General features: G+C 43.4%; 1 protein-coding gene across 3 annotated transcripts; it reads left to right on the forward strand.

Annotated features, from left to right (window-relative positions):
• The first annotated feature begins 532 nt into the window (after window positions 1–532).
• Window positions 533–21162, forward strand: LOC125464856 (CD276 antigen-like). 3 transcript variants are annotated; one of them, XM_048557702.2, is made up of 5 exons: window positions 533–770; window positions 14489–14593; window positions 16056–16412; window positions 17581–17865; window positions 19433–21162. In XM_048557702.2, the coding sequence occupies exons 2-5, from the start codon at window positions 14521–14523 to the stop codon at window positions 19615–19617; spliced, it is 900 nt and encodes a 299-aa protein (XP_048413659.1). In that variant the 5' UTR covers window positions 533–770; window positions 14489–14520; the 3' UTR covers window positions 19618–21162. The 3 variants fall into 3 exon arrangements, with proteins under 3 accessions (XP_048413659.1, XP_048413658.1, XP_048413657.1); XM_048557701.2 differs by lacking the exon at window positions 533–770 and adding an exon at window positions 12146–12403; XM_048557700.2 differs by lacking the exon at window positions 533–770 and adding an exon at window positions 12147–12403 and having other exon boundaries at window positions 14492–14593.
• The last annotated feature ends 832 nt before the right edge of the window (window positions 21163–21994 follow it).

A 21994-nucleotide genomic window follows, 5' to 3' on the forward strand; every position in this document is an offset into this window, starting at 1 on the left:
CAAGCTGCACCTCCATTTCCTACCTACTAACCTCATCCCGCCTCCTTGACCTGTCCGTCCTCCCCGGCCTGACCAAACCCCTCCCCACCTTCCCACTCCTCTCCACCTATCTTCTCCTTTATCCATCTTCGGTCTGCCTCCCCCTCTCTCCCTATTTATTTCAGAAGCCTCTCCCCATCCCCCTTTTTCTGATGAAGGGTCTAGGCCCGAAACGTCAGCTTTTGTGCTCCTGAGATGCTGCTGGGCCTGCTGTGTTCATCCAGCCTCACATTTTATTATCAGAGTTAACATTTTTGGGTCCGGTGACCCTCAGAACTGCTTCAAGGAAGAGTCACCGCACCCAAAACGTTAACTCATTTTTTTTTCTTCACAGTTGCTGCCAGACCTGCTCAACATTTTCCAGCAACTTCTATTTCTCTAACATTCCGCTTACGTTTGTTAGTAAAACCATGACGACGTGGCTAACTTAGCACATTGCAACGCCTCCCGGAACACAGCGGAGTTGCTGCCGTAAACAGGGCTGGAGTGTTAAAGGCGGACCCAGCGGAGCTCAGGCAGAAAGCGGTCAAGCCACGTCCGAGCCGTGGAGATCGACTGTCAGTGCGGAATATTTAGGAGACAGCGATCATTGGGTTTTAAAGTTCAGGGTAGTGATGCAGAATGACATGCAATAATCAGTAATTAAAATCACTTGGTGGAGAGCTAACATCAATGGAGCGAGAGCAAAACTAGGTAGGATAGACTGTGACTAGCGGTTGGCCTGAAAAACAGTAAGTGAACAATATTTTACCTTCATAGAGAAGATGGAGGCAGGAAACTGGCGTTGAGAAACATATCAGCCATGATTGAATGGTGGAGCAGACTAGATGGGCCAAATAGCCTAATTCTGCTCCTTTATCTTACGATCTTGACATCTACCATCCTGCCCTCATTAATCATCTTGATCACTATCTCAAAAAAACTCAACCAACTTTGAAACTGACACCCCAAACAAAACCATCTCAGAGATAGTAGGAACTGCCAATGCTGGAGTCTGAGCAAACAAGGTGTAGAGCTGCATGAACACAGCAGGAAAGCTAATGTTTTGGGTCTGGACCCTATTTTTTCTGAAGAAGGGTCCAGACCCCAAAATGTCAGCTTTCCTGCTCCGCTGATGCTGCCTAGCCTGCTGTGTACATCCACCTCTACTCCTTATTATCCTACACAAAACCAAGCAGTCTATCACTGATAAGTCAGTATTTTTCCAAATGTGAGTGAACCTTATCCCTCAGAATCTTCTCCAATAATTTCTCTTACTTTGTAGGGCTCACTGGCCTGTAATTTCCCAGATTATCCTGTCGCCATTCTTAAACAAAGGAACACTGTGGGCTGCTCTCCAGTCTTCCGGGACCTTTCCTGTAACTGTAGAGGATGCAAAGATTTCATACAAAGCCCTGGCAATTTTCTCAGCCACCTCCTTCAGCATTCTGGGACATATCCCTTCAGGCCCTGGGACTTGGCTACTTTAATGTTTTTCAAAACACCCAGCAGCATTTTCTTTTTCATATTATTGATGCGCTCTAGAATATCAACATAACCCTCTCAAGACTCATCATCCATCACGTCTTTCTCTGTTGTGAATACTGAAGCAAAGTATATGCTAAGGACCTCACACTCTTTATCTGGTTCCACACATAAAAACCCTCCTTTGTCCTTGAATGGAACTGTCCTTTCTATTGGTATCCGCTTGCTCCTTGGGATTTTCATTAGTTCTGTTTGCCAAGTATATTTCATGATCCCTTTTTCCCTCCTAATTCCTTGTTTGAGTTCTTTCCTGCTATCATTGTGTTGTTCACGAATTCTGTCCATCTTCAGTTTCCTAAACCTAATGTTTGCCTCATTTTACTTCTTGATTAAACTCTCAATTTGTCTTCTCATCCAAAATTCCTGAATCTTGCCATACTTATCCTTCATTGTCACAGGAACATGCTGGTCTTGAACTCTAAATCAACTGGCTTTTAAAATATTCCTACAGGCCAGATGTAGATTTAGCCTCAAATAGCTGCCCTATTCTACATTCCCCACTTCCTGCCTCATATTGTCGTAGTTAGCCTTCTCCCAATTTAATACCCCCCCAAGGGCTACTCTAATCCTTATCCTTCAGTGACATAAGTTTCAGAATTATGGTCACTGTTCCCGAAATGCTCCATCCCTGAATCTGCCATCATGTGGGTGGGGTCATTCTCCAATGCCAGGTCTAGAATGGTCTGTTCCTCTGTTGGATTATTTACATATTGTTTCAAAAATACTATCCAGGCAGCATGAAGAGGTTGGGCCAAAGGGGCTGTTTCCATGCTGTATAACTCAATGACCTCACAAACTCCCCTTATCCAAGCCGCTGTCACTAATGGAGTTCCAGTCAAGATAGGGAAAGTTAAAATCACCTACCATGACAACCTTGTGTAGAGCTGGATGAACACAGCAGGCCAGGCAGCATCAGAGGAGCAGGAAAGCTGGAATTTCGGATCGGGACCCTTCTTCAGAAATGGGGGAGGGGGAAGGGAGCTGGGAAATAAATAGAAGAGAGGAGAGGTGGGGCTGCGGAAGGTAGGTGGGATGGTGATAGGTGAGTGTACGTAGGGGGTCGTGGGGATTGGTCAGTAATGTGGGTGGGGTGGATAGGCGGGTGGAAGATAGACAAGTTGTGTCAGGTCGAGGAGGCAGGGATGAGAGGAATGTTTGGATGTGGGATGAGGCCAGGTGTGGGGAGATTTTAAAACTGGTGAATTCCATGTTTAGGCCATTGGGCTGTGGGCTGTCAAGGTGGAATATGAGGAGCTGCTCCTCCAGTTTGCAGGAGGTGCCAATGTGGTACTGGAGGAGGCCCAGGATGGACATGTCACCCAGGGAGGGAGGGGGGGAATTAAAATGGTTTGTCACCAGAAGATGTTGTTGTTTGTCATATACAGAGTGCAGATGCTCCACGAAACGGTCTGAGTCTACGCTTGGTCTCACCGATGTAGAGGAGGCTACATTGGGAGCAGCGGTAGACCACATTGATAGATCTGCAGGTGAACCTCTGTCTGATATGAAAGGTTAGTTTTGGGCCTTGGATGGAGGCAAGGGGGCTGGGTCAGGGGAGGGAGGTGTAGGGGCAAGTCCTGTGGGTGCAGGGAAAGGTGCCGGGGGTCTTGGGACATGGAGCAGACGAGGGAGTTGTGGAGAGAGTGGTCGCTACGAAAGGCAGATGGGGCAGGAAAGGAAATATTTCTTTGGTTGTGGGATTGGATTGTGGGTAGTGGAAGTGGTGGAGAATAATGCAGTTGGTGGGCTGATATGTGAGGACAAGGTGGATTCTATCCTTGCTTTTGTCGTGAGGAGCAGGTGTGAGGGATGTGGTTGAGGGGATTTTCTGATCTTTTTTCCGGAGGGGGAATGTTCCAGTCCTTGACTTGCTCCTCTGATGCTGCCTGGCCTGCTGTGATCCTCCGGCTCCCTGTTCAGTTGTCTCTGGCTCCAGCATCTTAGTTCTTGCTACCACAACAGCCCTGCATTTTACATTTTTCAATAAGAGCCAACAATTAAAACAGAGGTAAGGAGGAATTTGTTCTCTCAAAGGGTAGTAAATGTGTGGAATTCTTTACTACAGAGGGTGTCGATACTGGGCTGTTGGGTATATGCAAGGTTAGGAATAGACAGGTTCTAAGCCTGTAAGGGAACCCAGGATTATGGGGAAAAGGAAGGTAAGTAGAAGAGGATCATCAATTCAACTATGATTTCATTGAATGGTAGAGTAAATTTGATGAGCCTATTTCTGCTCCCACATCTTATGGTTAAGGGGGCATGGATTTAAAGTGATCTGCAAAAGACACAAGAGTGAAGAAGGGTCTAGGCCCGAAACGTCAGCCTTCCTGCCCCTCTGATGCTGCTTGGCCTGCTGTGTTCATCCAGCTCCACACCTTGTTATCTCTGAAGTAAGGAAAAGTTGCTTTTTACTCTGAGGGAGTTATGGAATGCATTGTTTGGAGGGTTCAATTGAAGCACTCAGACGGACATTTGATGGTTACTTTGACAGAAGTAATGGGCCATGGGATAAAAGTAGGAGAAAGACATGAGGTAATGTTTCATATTTAGTCAGCCAGTGTGGTAATAGTCTTGTGATTAAAAAATAGATGAAGCCACACTACATATATGGACTTAACGAACTCAGCGAGGAATGATCCCTGATAGGATTCCTGTGGAACTGTAGCCATCCCATTGTGTAATCAGAATGTAATCTGACTAGGGACAAATCAGTAAATGAATAGATAATACATAAAATGGAAAATAGTTAACTTATCAAGGGATCCCATTAGAGAATGTTAAATTGCTTCCCCTTCCTCTTCCTGTGCTTTCCTGGAGGTTTGTCTCCTTCGCAGGCTCCCACACCCAAATTCAGCAGCAATCACTTATTGCTTGTTTTTCTACTCTATTAAACCAAACGTGAAGCTCTCTCGACTATTTTTTTCAGCTGAAAGTAAACCTTCCTATACACTGTCCCCTTCAAAAACTCCTGGGCCAGGGACAGCAGGGCTTCAAATACAGAGTAAAAGCTCCTTCCACTCTTTTAAATTGGAATTAAAGCTTCGACTACACTGCCTCATCAAACACTCCCAAGACAGCTACAGCACAGAATAGATAAGAGTAAAGCTCTTGCTACTGTTTTAAATTGAAAGTAAAGTGTCCACTATATTGTCCCCTTCAAACAATCCCAGGATAGGTATAGCTTGGGGTAGGTACAGAGTAAAGGTCCCTCTACTCTTTGAAAGTGAAAGTAGAGCTTCCTTTAATTAAGAGGTAAGGGTCCCAATGTGACATGTCAACTTTCCTGCTTCTCTGATGCTGCCTGGCCTGTTGTGTTCCTCCAGCTCCACATTTTGTTGTCTCTTCCTATTTTTCTAAACAACCTGTTCAACAATGTTTGACACAGCTCTAGAGCAGGTGAGGTTTAGCCATAGTCATAGTCATAGAGTCATGCAGTCTGTGCCAACCATAATCCCAAACTAAACTAGTTCCACTTGCCTGCACTTGGCCCATATCCCTCCAAATATTTCTTACTTGTGTACTTGTCTTTTAAATGTTCTAAACATACCTGGATCCACCACTTCCTCGAAAAGTTCATTTCATACACAATTCACTCACCGTGTAAGAAAAAAAAAATTCCCCTTGTGTCTTTTTTCAAGTCTTTCTCCTTTCACCTTAAAAATATGCCCCTGAGTCTTGAAGTCCCCTATTTTAGGGAAATGACACTTGCCATTTGCTGCATCTAAACCCCTTACAATTTTATGAACTTCTATAAGTCACTCCTCAACTTCCTGCGCTCCAGTGAAAAAGTCCCAACTTCTCCTTATAACTCAAACACTTCATTCCTGGCAACATCCTGATAAATCTCTTCTCAACCCTCTCCAGCTTAGTAATGTTCTTCTTATAACTAGGAGATCAGAAGTGGACACAGTACTTCAGAAGAGGTCTCACCAATGTTCTGCACAACCTTAACATAACATCCCAACTCACATACACAAAGGACTGAGTAATGAAAGCAAGCATACTAAGTGCTTTCTTAACCACCTTATCTATTTGTGATGCAAACTTCAAAGAATTATACATGTGAACCCCTAGGTCTCTCTGTTCTACAGCACTACCCAATGCCCTATTTTTAATTGTATAAGCCTTGTCTTTGTATGTTTTACCTAAAATGCAATATCTCGCATTTATCCAAATTAAACATTATCTGCCTTTCTTCAGCCCATTGACCCAATTGATCAAGGTCTCTTTGCAATCTGAGATTGCCTTCTTCACTGTCCACGATATCACCAATCTTGGTGTCATCTGAAAATTAACCATGCTTTCTTTATTCTGCTCTAAATCATTTCTATAAATGACAAACAAAAGTGGACCCAGAACTAATCCCTATGGAACACTACTGGGTCACAGGCCTCCAGTTCGAAAAACAACTCTTCACCTTCACTGTCTATCTCCTGCCATTAAACTAATTTTGTATCCAATTGACGAGCTCACTCTGAACCTCATGTGATCTAACTTTCCTAATCAGTTTACCATACAGAATATTGTCAAGGGTTTTACTAAAGTTCGAGTAAACAATGACTACGGCTCTGCCTTCATAAATCTTCTTGGTTGAGTCCTTAAAAAACTCAATCAAGTTTGTGAGGTATGATTTCTCTCCCTCACCACCATGCTGAGTATCCTTAATCATTCCTCACCTCTCCAAATGCAAGTAAATCCTATCTTTCAGAATTACTTCCAACAACATACCCACCACCGAAGTTAGACTCACAAATCTGTAGTTCCCTGACTCCTCCTTATATCCCTTCTTAAACAAAGGCACAACGTTAACCATTCACCAGTGATTTGGCACTCCATCCATGGTTACAGATGAAAGAAGTATTTCTGCTTCAGGCCTGCAATTTCCTCCTTAACTTCCCACAAAGTCCTGGAATATACCAGATCTGGTACCAGAGATTTATCCACCTTTGTATTTTCTAAGATCTCCAGCACTTCACCTTTTGTAACATGAACTGGTTCAAAACATCTATTTCACTGTGTTCTCTAGCCTTCATTTCTTTCTCCACATAAAAACTGATGTGAAATATTCATTGAATATCTCTCCCATCTCCTGAGGCTCAACACAAAAACAACCTTATTGATCTTTAAGGGGCTGTATTCTCTCTCGAGTTGTTCTCTTGCTCTTCACATACTTGCAGAATCTCTTTGTATTATCCTTGACTTTATTTGCCAAGGTTACCTCATATCTTGTTTACCATCCTGATCTCCCTCTTCAGAATGCCCTACACCCTTTATACTTTTATACTGTTCAAGAGATTCATTTGAACCCAGTTGTTCATATCTAAGTGATAATGGGAACTGCAGATGCTGGAGAATCCAAGATAATAAAATGTGAGGATGGATGAACACAGCAGGCCCAGCAGCATCACAGGAGCACAAAAGCTGACGTTTCGGGCCTAGACCCTGATGAAGGGTCTAGGCCCGAAACGTCAGCTTTTGTGCTCCTGAGATGCTGCTGGGCCTGCTGTGTTCATCCAGCCTCACATTTTATTATGTTCATATCTAATATCTGATTCTTTTTTTAATTCTTGACTAGAACCTCAATATCTTTATTCATCCATTGTTCTCTAATTCTACCTGTTTTATTTTTCACTCTAATAGGGACATAATGACTCTGAATTCTTGTTATCTCACGTTTAAAGCCTCCCACAGATGTCCCTTTACCTGTGGAGAATCTACTCCAATCAATTTTTGGAAGTTCTTGTCTCATACCATTAAAATTTGCCTTACCCCAGTTAAAAACATTTTAAAATATTATGGATGGCTTATCCTTTTCCATAACTATTTTAAAACAAATAAAATTATCATCATTAGACCCAAAGTGTTCCCTTACTATCAGTTCAGTCACTTCCCCTGCCTTATTACCCAAGAGAAGCTCAGGTTTTGCTCCTTCTCCAGTAGGAACATGTACATATTGATAAAGAAAATTTTCTTAAGCTCATTTAACAAATTTCTCACCATCCAATCCTGGGCCCCTGGTCCAAGGGTAGGGAAGCTACCATTGCACCACAGGCGGCCTCTTCTTTTGAGCTTGCTTTTGTAAGCTTTTCAACATAACTTCATTGCTGCAAACACTATCTGGCACATTTGTACTGACTCACCTTGTTTCTATTTGTGTTAGTGAGAGGTTGTGGAAAATATTTTTCAACTTGTTCCTCTTTTTAAACTGATTCTATGATCATAATCTCAACGTTTATGAAGCTTTGAACAAAATCAAATATTTCACAGATTAAGAGGCCAGAATAACAGACAGATTTCACAGTGTTATGGAAAATAAAAAGCCAGAGAGGAACAAGGCAACATCACTTTAATATTAATCAATGAGTCTGCTTAAAATAAAATTCATCAAAACATTATCTTTCATGGCTCCAGAGATGTGAATTTGAATCTCATCTGGAGACATCACTCAGCACCTACAACAAAGTCAGAAATTACACGATTTTTGATTTTGTCCACCCTAGTCCAACACCAGCACCTCGACAACATGCCTACGACAGTCCACGGAGGGGGCAGTGGGCCTGAAGCAGTTTGCCGTTATTCAGCTGCTGATTTGTCAAAGTTTACTGTTCACTTTGCAGATCATAAATCTGAAGGTTTCATTGTTTCTGGCGTAATGCCCATCCTTTTCCGTAGCAACTTGATGTTCGTTCCGGGTTAGATTGCTTTCTCCGAAAAATACACATTTTACACCCTGAGGTATCAGGGCAATTCTGGGTAGCAGGCACTGGCTTTTATTTAGGTTTGTCAGATGGAATGAGGCAAGTGTTTGTACTGATCACATGCCCCAGTTTTCCATATAAAACAGAACTTCTTAAAACTTTGTTAAATCAGTCACAAACTGACAGATTAGTAAAGACAGGGAATTAAAAAGGAACAGTTGAAATGATCGCACTGGTCACACTGGTCCTCCATTTGAAATGAGTGCCTCATTCACCAAGGTTATTCTCTTCTTCTGGATTCTAAACATCAACGACAGAGGAGCCAGGATGTGGGGGCAAGGGTTCTTAAGGTCATGAGGGTGGAGGGTTGCAGGAAGCTGAAGAGAATGGGAGGGACAAGGGGACGAAAGAAATTAAACATTAGGAAGGAAATGAAATACTATCACCCTGGAAGTAGTGGAAAGAGTGAAGGATATTGTGTTGAATATGGAGCCTAGTGGGGTGAAAGGTGTTGAAAGGGGAACCATATTTCTGTTTCTGAGACGAATGCAAAAGGTTGAGCGTGGAAGTATGGAGATAGACTAGGAGGAAGTCAACAGGTCTGGCAGCATCTGTGTAGAGAGAAACAGAGCAAATGTTTCAAGTCCATTACATAGACCTGATAGGCAGAAGGGTCTGGACTTAAATATGAATATCACTGCTGTCCAGTAAACCACAATTTTAGTTTTGGATTTGAGATTCTGATTATTTTCATTGGTGGATTTATATTGATCAATGGTCAATTCTGTATTAGTTAAACACTGAAAACTCTGACCCTTCCCAATTATGATAAAACGTTACTCACCTGAAACTGACTGACTCAAGAGCTGAGCTGAGAGTGACCATACTCAACATCAAGTCACCAAATGACCAAGTGCAGTACCAAGGAGCTCATTGGAACTCCGTGGGAATCAGATGGAAAACTCTCTACTAGTTTCTTCATACCCTGGCACAGAGAAAGATGGCTCTAGTTGCTAAAGGCCTGTTGTCTCAGCTCCAGGACATTTCTGCCTAACTTCCTCTGGGTGGTGTTCTAGGCCCAACCATCTTCAGCTACTTCATCAATGACCTTCCCTCCATCATAAGGTCAGAAGTGCAGATGTTGCTGTTGAATACACAATGTTCAGTACCATTCACAACTCCTCAGACACTGAAGTAGTCCATGTTCAAATGCAACGAGACCTGGTCGATGTCCAGGCTTGGGCTGACAAGGTGCAGGTAACATTCCCGTCAAAATAAGTGTCATTCAGTGACCTTCCCCAAACAGACAGAATACCAACAAGAACACCTCCCAGTTGCGAACCAAATCAACCCACCTCCCCCTACTCCTTGGACGACATGTCCATCCTGCGCCTCGTCCAGTGTCACAACGATGCCACCCGGAAACTGGAGGAACAGCACCTCATATTCTGCCGTAGGAGCCTACAGCCCAATGGTCTCAACAGACTTTACTAACTTCAAAATCTCCCCACCCCTGACCTCATCCCTAGACCAGCCACCCCTCTCATCCCCGCCTCCTTGACCTGTCTGTCTTCTCTCCCACCCATCTACTCCTCCCTCCTTACTAACCCATCCCGATCCCAACTTCTTACCTACGCTCACCTTTACTAGCTTCATCTCTGCCTCCTTGACCTGTCCGTCTTATCTCCCACCTATCCACTCCACTATCCACCTTCTTTCACTGCACCCCCTCTCTATTTATTTCTGTGCCCCTTCCCCGCTCCCATTTCAAAACATCAGCCTTCCTGCTCTTCTGATGCTGCCTGGTCTGCTGTCTTCATCCAGCTCCACACTGTGTTACCTCTCTTCCTCACATCCTGCCTGCCTTGCTGTGTTCCTACATCCTCAGAGATAATGGGAACTGCAGGTGCTGGAGAATCCAAGATAATAAAGTGTGAAGCTGGATGAACACAGCAGGCCCAGCAGCATCTTAGGAGAACAAAAGCTGACGTTTCGGGGCCAGACCTTTCATCAGAAAAGGGGGATGGAGAGATGGCTCTGAAATAAATAGGGAGAGCGCGGGAGGCGGACCGAAGATGGATAGAGGAGAAGATAGGTGGAGAGGAGAGTATAGTTGGGGAGGTGGGGAGGGGATAAGTCAGTCCAGGGAGGACGGACAGTTCAAGGAGGCGGGATGAGGTTAGTAGGTAGGAAATGGAGGTGCGGCTTGAGGTGGGAGGAGGGGATAGGTGAAAGGAAGAACAGGTTAGGGAGGCGTGGACAATCTGGGCTGGTTTGGTGATGCAATGGGGGGAGGGAACGAGCTGGGCTGGTTTTGGGATGCAGTGGGGGAGGGGGAGATTTTGAAGCTTATGAAGTCCACATTGATGCTATTGGGCTGCAGGGTTCCCAAGCGGAATATGAGTTGCTGTTCCTGCAACCTTCGGGTGGCATCATTGTGGCACTGCAGGAGGCCCTTGATGGACATTGCGGTCCTTGAAGAACGTGGACATCTAGGATGTGCGGGAGTGGAATGCCTCATCCTGGGAGCAGATGCGGCAGAGGCAAAGGAATTGGGAATAGGGGATGGAATTTTTGCAGGGGGGGTGGGTGGAAGGAGGTGTATTCTAGGTAGCTGTGGGAGTCGGTGGGCTTGAAGGGGACATCAGTTTCTAGCTGGTTGCCTGAGATGGAGACAGAGAGGTCCAGAAAGGTGAGGGATGTGTTGGAGATGGCCCAGGTGAACTTGAAGTTTGGGTGGAAGGTGTTGGTGAAGTGGATGAACTGTTCGAGCTCCTCTTGGAAGCAAGAGGAGGTGCTGCAGGTACCCATGGCCACCCCCGTTGTCTGTAGGAAGTGGGAGGAATCCCCCTCGTCCTCACATACCACCCCGCCAACCTACGGATACAACGCATCATCCTCCGACACTTCCGCCAGCTACAATCCAACCCCACCACCCAAATCATTTTTCCATCCCCACCCTGGTCTGCGTTCCGGAGAGACCACTCTGTCTGTGACTCCCTTGTCCGCTCCACACTGCCCTCCAAACCCACCACACCTGGCACCTTCCCCTGCAACCGCAGGAAGTGCTACACTTGCCCCCACACCTCTTCCCTCACCCCCATTCCAGGTCCCAAGATGACTTTCCATGTTAAGCAGATGTTCACCTGCACATCTGCCAATGTAGTATACTGTATCCACTGCACCCGGTGTGGCTTTCTCTACATTGGGGAAACCAAGCAGAGGCTTGGGGACCGCTTTGCAGAACACCTCAGCTCGGTTCGCAACAAACAACTGCACCTCCCAGTTGCCAGCCATTTTAACTCCCCCTCCCATTCTTTAGATGACATGTCCATCATGGGCCTCCTGCAGTGCCACAATGATGCCACCCGAAGGTTGCAGGAACAGCAACTCATATTCCGCCTGGGAACCCTGCAGCCCAATGGTATCAATGTGGACTTCACCAGCTTCAAAATCTCCCTTCCACCCCACTGCTTCCCAAAACCAGCCCAGCTCGTCCCCGCCTGTCTAAATTGTTCTTCCTCTCACCTATCCCTCCTCCCACCTCAAGCTGCACCTCCATTTCCCACCTACTAACCTCATTCCGCCCCCTTGACTTGTCTGTCCTCCCTGGACTGGACTGGACTGGACTGACCTATCCCCTCCCCCTCCCCTCCTCCCCACCTATACTTTCCTCTCCACCTATCTTCTTCTCCATCCATCATCAGTCCGCCTCCCCCTCTCTCCCTATTTATTCCAGAACCCTCTCCCCATCCCCCTCTCTGATGAAGGGTCTGGGCCCGAACCGTCAGCATTTGTGCTCTTGAGATGCTGCTTGTCCTGCTGTCTTCATCCAGCTCCACACTTTGTTATCCTACAGCCTGATGTTGGTCCATCTGGATTCCAGCTTCTGCAGTTTTATTTTGTTTTATCTCTAAAACAAATATAGATAATATATGAATAACATTCCGCTTGTTTTTCTTATTGAAACCATGACATCAGCACTTGTTTAGGCATATTCCATTCCCGCCCATATCACGTCGTCACTGCTGGTATAAACAGCGCTGGAGCATTAGTGTCAACTTCACTCCGTGTGAAGGCACTTCTTGGCGTAAAAGGGGAAACACGGTGGAGTGGCGGAGCTCAGGCGGTGGGGGCGAGAGGTAAGACCGTGGTCGGGGTGCTGCCGTGACCGGATCGGGACTGCAGATACTCCCCGGGTTGGGAACTTGCTGCGGGTAGAGTTTAGGAAGAGCTGCTGCCGGGGGTGGCGGGGAGGGGAGAGCTGGGAAAGAGTGGGGGGGCAATGGGGCCCGGTCCTGGTGATGCCAAACCTATCCCTGTCTGTTTTATTTTGCGGCAAGGATTGACTAGAGAGGGGAATGCTGGCTGTCCCGGGAATGGCACTGAACCCAGGGTGACACGTTGTTTCGGGGAGTGACCCACTGGGTTTCGTGGTTGTTTCATGTGACTCTCCACGCAGTGGACTCTCTAATACACCATATGGCGATGAGTCATGATAAATTCCACCTTGATGTGCCAGCATGACTAACATTTTGGCACATTCCCACGTGAGATGTGTGTCACTGGTGGGACCAGCAATAATGCCGGTTCCTAGTTGCCCTTGAAGATGGAGTTGAGCTGCCTTCTTGAATGGCTGGAGCTCATCTGCCTTTCTAGATGGGAATGGTCATGGGTTTGGAAGATATTGTTGAAGGATTTTTGGTGAATTTCTGTGGTGCATCTTTGTAGATAAGCTCAGCAACAGTGTGCACTGTGTGGTGGATGCGTGTGTCTGTGTCTGTGTGTGTGTGATACCAATCAAGTGGGTGTTATCCTGGACAGTGTCAAGCTTCTTGAGTGGGTGCAGCTCCAACAACATTCAGGCAACTGGGGAGCATTCCATCCCACTCCTGACTAGTGCCTTGTTGATGATAGACAGTCTCTGGGGAGTCAGTGGTGAGTTACTCCCCACAGCATTCCTGGCCTCTGACCTGCTCTTGTTGTCACTGTATATATGTGACTAGTTAACTTGAGTTTCTGGTCAATGGTAACCCCCCCCCCCCCAAGGTGTTGATAGTCTGGCATTAGCGATGGTAACACTATTGAGTCTCAAGAGGTGGTGGTTAGATGGTCTCTTAGTGGAAATGGTCACATGCCAACATTTGTGTGGCATGAATGGCACTTGCCACAGTATGTGAGCGTTTTCTGAAAACAAAGGGGTTGATCACTAGCAAGTATGGCTGGCATTGAGAATACTGGTGACATTCTGCTGCCATGAAATAAAGACCTGAATGAAAACTATCACTTGACCAATGGCTGTGTTTATTTTTAAATTCAGTATCAAGTCAAGGCAGTCAGAATAAGCAGAAACAAAGCAATCCTTGAACCAAGCACTGGTTCTCATTAACTCAGGCACTTGGAGGACATTATGGCACAAAGTCACAATTTCTCCTGTAGTGGTCGGTCATGGGTGTTTTTCAAGGACTTAAAAGCTCAATGGTCCAGCACCTGCAGTTTCTACTGTCTCTGATACAAATTTAACCCCACTGCGAAGCCTCTTTTAAATATCTCAATGTCTGCTGTGTTCTGTTCTGAAAGTTAATGAGTAAATTCACAGTAATGGACATAGAAACTGTTGGTATTTTGTAAAGTAACATTAGTCATTACATGTCAGGACCAGAAATTCCAAAAGGGTAGGTATTGACTACATGTCGCACTGGTTTGGGGATTGTGATTTAACATGGACCTGTGATACACAAGGCTTTCGTACCTGCATCTTCTCTGACAAGTCAAGCTCCAGAGGTTGTAGTTGTTGTTTTTAGTCACTTCTATCCAAATTAATTGATCGGGACATTATTGGGCAAGTCCAAGAAATATTTGAAGGAGTGAATTACTGCAGATACTGGGATCTGAACAGAAAACAAAAAAATGCTGGCGATCACCACAGGTCAGGCTGTATCCCTGGAGAGAGAGCAAGTTAAAGTTTTTGAATCTAGATGACTCCTCTTCATCTGAGTCATCCAGACTGAAACATTGCCTTGCTGTCTCTCCACAGATACTGTCTTTCCCACTGTGATCAAGGAGTATTTGAAACTGATTAACTTCAAGTTATCTGTCAAACCACTGTCGATGATAATTGACTGGAACCACCTCCAAGAAAGCAGGTGTGGAAATAAAGTCCAGTGGCAGTCAAATTGTCTTGTTGTAATAAGTGAGTTTCCACTAATATTGATCATATGTTTCAGCAGATTCTGGGAGAAGGAGATCAAAGCGTATTATGAGAAGTGATCAAAGTATTTTGAGAACTCTGCTTGGTATTTTTCTGACAATTGGATACAGTTCAGCTGTTGGTAAGATCTTCAATCAAACTGGTTTTCTTCTTTTATTTTAATAAATAATCAATGCAATTTAGTGTCCTCTACATCTCTTGGCAAACCATCAAAATAATATGTTTAATTTATAAAATTTGTGGGAGTTTTTGCATGAACAGAAAAGACATGAAACTGAAAAATACCAAAATATTACAGGAAAAGTATCTGTATTGACCCCATTGTTTCTTTTACATTTCTAATTTAAGTTGGAGGCAGTTTCTTTGTCAATTTTGTATTTTGAGGGGGTGTTTTGAAGTACCTTTTTTTCCCTGTTAAGCATAAAGGGAAAGTACCCTAGATGTGAAAAATCTGAAATAAGGCAGAACTGAGGCCGGGGTGGGGAAAGAAAAGAACTCAGGTCAGTCAGCATCTTTGGAAGTGAAGCAGTGCCTATGGAAAAATTCCTGACATGCTGACTTTCTAGACTATATAAAGTCTTCCATTTCAATGCAATCAGTATAGAACACTTTGGTGTACAACCAGCTTCACAAGTAAGTTGTTGCTCTGGTGATGGATCTCCAGCCTAATCTCAAACCTTCACTCCTGAATGACTGATTTGTCCCTCTTGCAATAACCTCAGTCATTTTATGGGCTTTTGAGTGAATTGCCAATTTAGGGACAATTTTATGTTCAGTTCCCATGCCCAGTGGGAACTGGAGTGAGGTGCTCCAAGCTGTTCCAATAATGCCTTTACAAAGGAGACTCTCATTCTCTCACCTTGGGTTGAATTCATAAAGTATACCCCAGAACTGAAGTCAGTGTTCAAGCAGCTGTGCTTCCCAGTGTCCTTTTTACCAGGCATTTAAACAGCTCTTGGGATTTCCCCCAGTGGTATTAGAACAAATATGGGTATTGCATTAAGGCTTATACATTTTATTGACTTTCAGCTTTGGATATCCAGTAAAGTATGGCTGAAGCAAATAGAGGTTATCCTCTATTATCCTCCCTTGCCTCTGTGTTTTAATTTTTAAAGTTTTAACCATCAGACTGATTGTTCAGGATGCCAAGTCAGCTCCCACACATGCTCTGAAGTGCACTGTGACTTCAGCTGGCAGTGAAGGGGTAAATAGGGCAGGGGCTGGTGAAGTGGAGCTTACCCCGCATGTTGGCCGGGTCTTTGCTCAGTTGTCAGTCACTGCCCATGCTCCCCTTCGAATGGGCCAATCTGGAGTCAGGGGCACCATGTCTAGGGGCAGGGACTGCTCCTGAATCTATTTCCCTTCATCCCCCTCGCAAACCCTGCTCAATATGTCCCTCCATCTCTTCAAGATATTGAAGTTGCAGATAATGACTGGAAGTTTTCCTACCAACATATTTTCTTGCTAGGTGACTTATTTATGATTATATAAAGATAACAATCCATCAAAATAAATACTTGACCATGAGTTTTAAGAAGATCTTGAAAGCATGCTATTACTAATCTATTCCTCTTCATTCACAGTGGAGTTTAATGTCCATGCCCCAGACACACTGGTCACTGCTGTCTATGGCCAGTACGTTGTGCTAAGATGTAGCTTTACTGTTCAGCATGGATCTTCATCACTACAACAATTGGTCATCAGTTGGCAACGTGTTGAGACTGAGGAAGTTGTGTACAGCTATTATTATGGAAAGGAGCAACTGAGTCACCAGAGCTCCCAGTATTCAGGGAGAACAAGCTTATTCATGGAAGAATTAAAGCGAGGGAATGCTTCACTGAAACTGAGCCAAGTGAAACCAGAGGATGCTGGACAATACAAGTGCTTTGTTAGTGACACTGTAGGAAGTGGCTGGGGCACTATGTCCCTAATGTTTGCAGGTACTTATTTCTGTGTTTATTTTAGTTCCTTGAAGTTGTAAATTAAAATCCTACTTCGTAGCCTTTCCAGATGGCCAAGTGGGTCTGTGTCTAAGGCATACCCTACATTCCAGGAAGATGACCCAAACTCTGGTCTAACTCTTCTCTCTATTCCTGACGACCTCCCATCTCAGTGTGGATGGCCATGCCTGTTGGCTGTTTCACAAGCTAATTGTATTTGGATATCTCCAGGATCCAGCTGAAATGTGACCTCCTCATAAATGATAAACCCACTGACAATAAAGAATTCAGCATAAAGCTGAACAATGATGATGATTTGAGCTGATACCAGAGCATGTTACGCCAGCAACAAGTTGAACTTCTTCTCCAGGGGCAAGTGGGTATGGAGAAGAGACAAAAGGCAGGAGGCAGAGATGAAGTATGTGCTTCAATAGTCTTGTAAATCTTGTGGATTTAGTGATCAGATCCTATTTGCTAAAACTCAATTACGTTTCCCCACTTACAGATTACTTTGAGCCAGAAATCAGTCCAGAAGCTTTCAATTCTGGGAAGGAAGGCGCTAATCCAGAGACACTCTGGAGAAGCGGTGAAATCCAAAGTTGTTTTTTTTTTGAGCTGCTCATCTCTTTAAATTGTTACTGGTTGAGCACCGAGGTTGTCTGTGTGCAGGTGCAAGACACAATGAAATCAGCAGTTGTATAAATAACTTTAATGATCATGTTTGTGGTGAAAGGTTCAGCATGGGCAAGAATGATGGAGATGAGGCTGCAATTGGATCAGCCATGACCTAATTGAATGGTCAGTCCATTCAGGGGCAGGGTGCCCTACTCCATCCCTAATTCACTCATGTTTGTTGATGCCCTTCACTGACCTGTTAATAACTGGTCAGCATTTTACACTCCTTTCATAATTCTTGGTTCGACAGCTGCTAGCTGAATGTTGTAGGATTTCCACTTTCAGCTACATTTGTTATAAATTAAATAGCTTTCCAAAATGACCACTGTAGCAGCGATCACTGCCCCTTGGTATGTTTATACTTGGAATTAACAACGTTGAACATTTTTAAAGTTTTAATTGCATTGTTTAATTCCAGTTATTAACACAATTCTTTGTTTGTTGTCTAGTTTATTTCTTAACTTCAATTGATTTGTTTGTTTTTATTCTCCAGCATATTACAAAGAACCTGACTTATACATCCAACTAAGACCATCTGGGACAGTTTTCAGATTTGAATCTCAAGGTTATCCCAAGGCATATGTGTCTTGGTACAATGAAGACAATGAGGATATTTCTGCTCAGTCTGAGACTTATTACCAACAAAGTGACAATGGCTTATACTCATTGTGCAGTATTCTGGAAATTACTGATTCCAATAGAAGTTTGAATTATACCTTTAAGTTAATGAATAATGTACTACACCAATTATTTTCTCGAACATTTGGCCTTTCTGTAGGTAAGTTAACCTTGTATCCTACGTGGTTCGTACTCCCAACCTCCCAAATGTTTTTGTAATATAATACCAAACACCTACATCTTGACTGCTCGACATTAAAGTAAAGAATACCTTGAGCTGGACATCTGTCCTCCTCTGGGCTCTTTATCAGAGATAAATAGGAGCTAAAAATGATTCTGCTGACAATCTGTTTGCTCCTTTTTTCAGGCCATTGTTGCAGATGTAGGATTGAGATAGGAGTGCTCTAGTAGATGGGGTCTTCTATGTCTCATTAACTGAGCCTATGAAAGGAAGCCACCTGGGTTTTTCTACTGAGTTCAGGTGGTTAGTGCTGGCAGGGGATATTTCAATTCTTAGATGCTGAAGCCACCCTGGGTTTACAGAGAAACAAACATCCAGTTTCAATTCTATTTCAGAAAGATATTTTTGTACCATATCACTTTCTGTTCAAGCAGTTTAAACAGCTGCATAGTTTTTAGTTTTTGCCTTACAATTCTTGGTTTATTAATATTCTTCACTCAGTTTGTAGCCGCTCATAAATTGAATTGCATTTTTTTGGTTTCTGACAAAGCCCAAGTGCACTCCTCATTTATGTCAAGCTTCCTTTTAATACTCTGTAGTTAGTGATTCATGACATGTTCTTATCTCTCCCTTACTTGCTCACTTGTTTCTGGTCAACCCAGCACTTCCAATTTAAAACTTTCATCCTTGTTTTAAGTCCCTCCATTCCTCTGCTTTGCTCCTGATTCTGGCAGCCCATGAATTCCTCATGCCCATTGTTAGTGGAATTCCGTCTAGGTCTACCTGTTATCTCCACTCCATTTCCCCCTCTCTTTAATACTCTTTAAACAAATGTCTTTCAGTGAGTCTTTTCCAATGCACCCTAATAGTTCTTTGCAGATGTCAGTCATGCTTCTGTGATAGACGGTTGTGATTCAAATCCACTCAAAAAAAAATTGGAGCAGTAAATCTTGATAGCCCAGTGCCATACTCAGAGCAGAATTGTCAAACGTTGTCTTTTGGATGAGATATTAAGCTAAAGCCCCTTTTTAAGCCTGTTTTCACCTACAGGTGTGAAAGATCCCATGGCGCACTCGTGAAGTAGATCTGGGGAAGTTATTCCCAAAGTGCTGCTGGTTGTTATCCTTCAAACAACATTTTTAAGAAAAACTAATTATCTAGTTGTCATCATCTAATCATATTTGTGGGAGCTTGCTATGTGCACATTGGTAACTGAATTTACTAAATTACAAGTCACCAAGCGTCGATAGCACTTCATTAGCTATAAAGTGCTTTAAATCATGAGAACCACCATAAATGAAAAATACCTTTTTGGTTCAACTCACAATCTGAAGTGGCTTGGGATGTTTTTTCAACACTTAAGTGCTGTGTTAATGCAATTGAATTTGTTCCTGTTTTTAGTCTTTCAACTTTTTTTGTCAGAACAAAATTACCTTAAACTAAATGCATACATATGGTTAATTTGTTCTGGTAGTTTGTATTTTTTTTAAAAATGTACTGAAACTACTGCTACAAAGTTCAATGGTCATTTTCCATTTCTTTGCAGAAACGAAAACTGCTGAAGTTTATACAAGAAATCGATGGTCACTTGCAATCTCTCTCCTTTTTGCTGAATTCATAATTATTTTAATTCTTGTGACAATTGTATCCTATAAACACTTGCCGTCTCAAATCAAAAGCAAAAACAGTATTTCTGCTACAGGATGTGATGGATCATTCAGGAATGTGTAAAGTGTCTGCCTTGCTGAAACAGTTCTGAAGATAAATGGAATTCCTGCATACTTCTGCCTTGTCTACATGTTGAACGTCATTTTAACTTTTCCAAACAGTTGCTAATCAGATGCCAACAGTTCTGGAAATGTGGGGTTTTCAGTAACAGGTGGCATGGTAGCTCGGTGGTTAGCACTCCATGCTCTCAGTACTGGGAATTGAGGTTTGATTCCACACTTGGGTGACTGTGTGGAGTTTGCATATTCTCCCTACGTCTGTGTGAGTGTCCATTGGGTGCCATAGTTTCCCTCCACAATCACCAAAGGTGTGCAAGTTAGGTGGATTGGCCATGCTATATTGCTTCTTAAATCCCAGGGATATGCAGGTTAGGTGTGTTAGCTAGCTATGAGAAACATAGGGTAGGGGGCTGGGTTGGGGTGGGATGCTGTTTAGGCAGTCAGTGGAATGCCCTGTTTCCATACCTTAGGGATTCTGTGATCTACAAGCTTGGGGAACCTAGGGTATCAACCCCTTTGGGACACAAGATTTGACAGACTGGTATGTGACTGGGTTTGGGTAAGAAACAAAAAAAATGTTCCATCCAAGAGTGATGGTCCGAGATGTGTGTGATCAGGGAGAACCAATCTGATATTGGGTAAGACATGCAGTTGAGGAATGTGAGGATGATTTTTGATTTCAATTACACAGTAAAATATTAATGACTTTAAGGAAGTGAATGTTGCCAAGTTTGCAGATGAGACAAACATAGGTGAGATGGCAACTATCAGGGATAACAAAGAATCTATAGAGGCATATAAGCAAATTAAGTGGGCAAAAACTTGGCAGATGGAATATAATGGGGGACATTGTGCTTACCCACTTTGGCACGAAGATTAGAGGAGCTGCATCCCATTTAAATGGGAAAGACTACATCAAGCTGCAGCATGGAGGTCTGGGGAACTTTGTGCACGGTTAATGTCCAGTGGATATTAGGGAAGGCAAATGGAAGTTTGGATGGGGTCTTGATGGAAATAAATTTTTGTAGGGCTGTTCTGACAGTGTGCAACTGACTGGATCACCCTTTGACAGAGAATTGGCATAGACTTGATGGACTGAATGGCATCTTTCTGTGCTGTAAACAATGCTATAATTGAATATTTTTTGTATTTGTAATCTCAAGCACTTTATTCTTGTTTGAATAACTGAGCAAATATATTTGCTCAATCAGGAGAGAAATGTTATTTATAGAAAAGGAAATATCTATAAAATACACAAAGAATTGCACTTTATCATTTTTTTCCTTTTTTTGTGGCAGTGTGTATTTCAGTTCTGACTTCCTTTATATATATCTCTGATTTGAAGCATCCCCTGTACTATTAGCCCAATTACCCCATAAATTCTATATTTCCCTCTTGACACCTCTCCTTCAGGACACTCTGTAAAACCTATCTCTTTGACCAAGCTTTTAGTACCATTTTTTTTTTCCTCATACTTTGATAACATAAATGTGTTTTGTGAAATTCATTAACACTTAATTCCAATTGAAGATATGAAATGCAAGCAGTTTGTGACAGAATTCAGTCTTTGTTCTGAATAAACTAAATATATATTTAATCGATTGTACTGTTATTGATTTTAGTACTTTGTGCCCTGTACTTTGAGCTGAACATGACCTCCTTCCACCCTGCTCCCATGGTTTTTGGAAACCATGCATTTCTTTTTTAAAAAAAAAAAATCAGCTGGCCAGAGTACATATGTTAGTATATTTGTATTATTGGGGGGTTTTTTTTGTTTGTTTGTTTTGGCTGGGGTGGGGTGGTGCGTGGTACCCACCAGCTTCTCACTCCATCCCTGTGGGTATGGGATGGGGTTGTGCAGAAGTTGGCAGTCAACTCCACCAAAGGTAATAACTAGTTAAGGTCAATGGAGCTGGTTAAAAGCTCAACACTGCCCCATATTAAGCTGCCTACATCATAACATGGCTAGCATCAACAGTCAGGTGGGAATCTGTTTTTATAATTCTTAAATGGCACCTGGATGGGTACATGAATAGGAAGGGTTTAAGACAGATTTGGGCTAGATCAATTTAGGATAGCATAGCATGGATAGATGGACCATAGGGTCTGTTTTTCATGCTGTACGTATCTATGAAAATGGGGTGTTACTCTCTGGTGATGTCCTTTTTCTCAGGCCAGGTGGCCACCTCTCACCCTTGCCCAAATGAACAGAGAGCACATAACCTTTGCTGCAGCTGCCCCCTTGCGTATTTCAGAAAACCCCTGATCTTCGGGGCTTGGGCTCCCATTCAGCCTCCTCCCTGGAGTTGCTGGCCAATCTAAAGGACAGAACATCCCATGACTGAGGAGCAGAAATCTCACTTATTATAGCCACAAGCTAT

This window comes from Stegostoma tigrinum, chromosome 24 (assembly GCF_030684315.1).
Source record: "Stegostoma tigrinum isolate sSteTig4 chromosome 24, sSteTig4.hap1, whole genome shotgun sequence".
Lineage (NCBI taxonomy): Eukaryota > Metazoa > Chordata > Chondrichthyes > Orectolobiformes > Stegostomatidae > Stegostoma > Stegostoma tigrinum.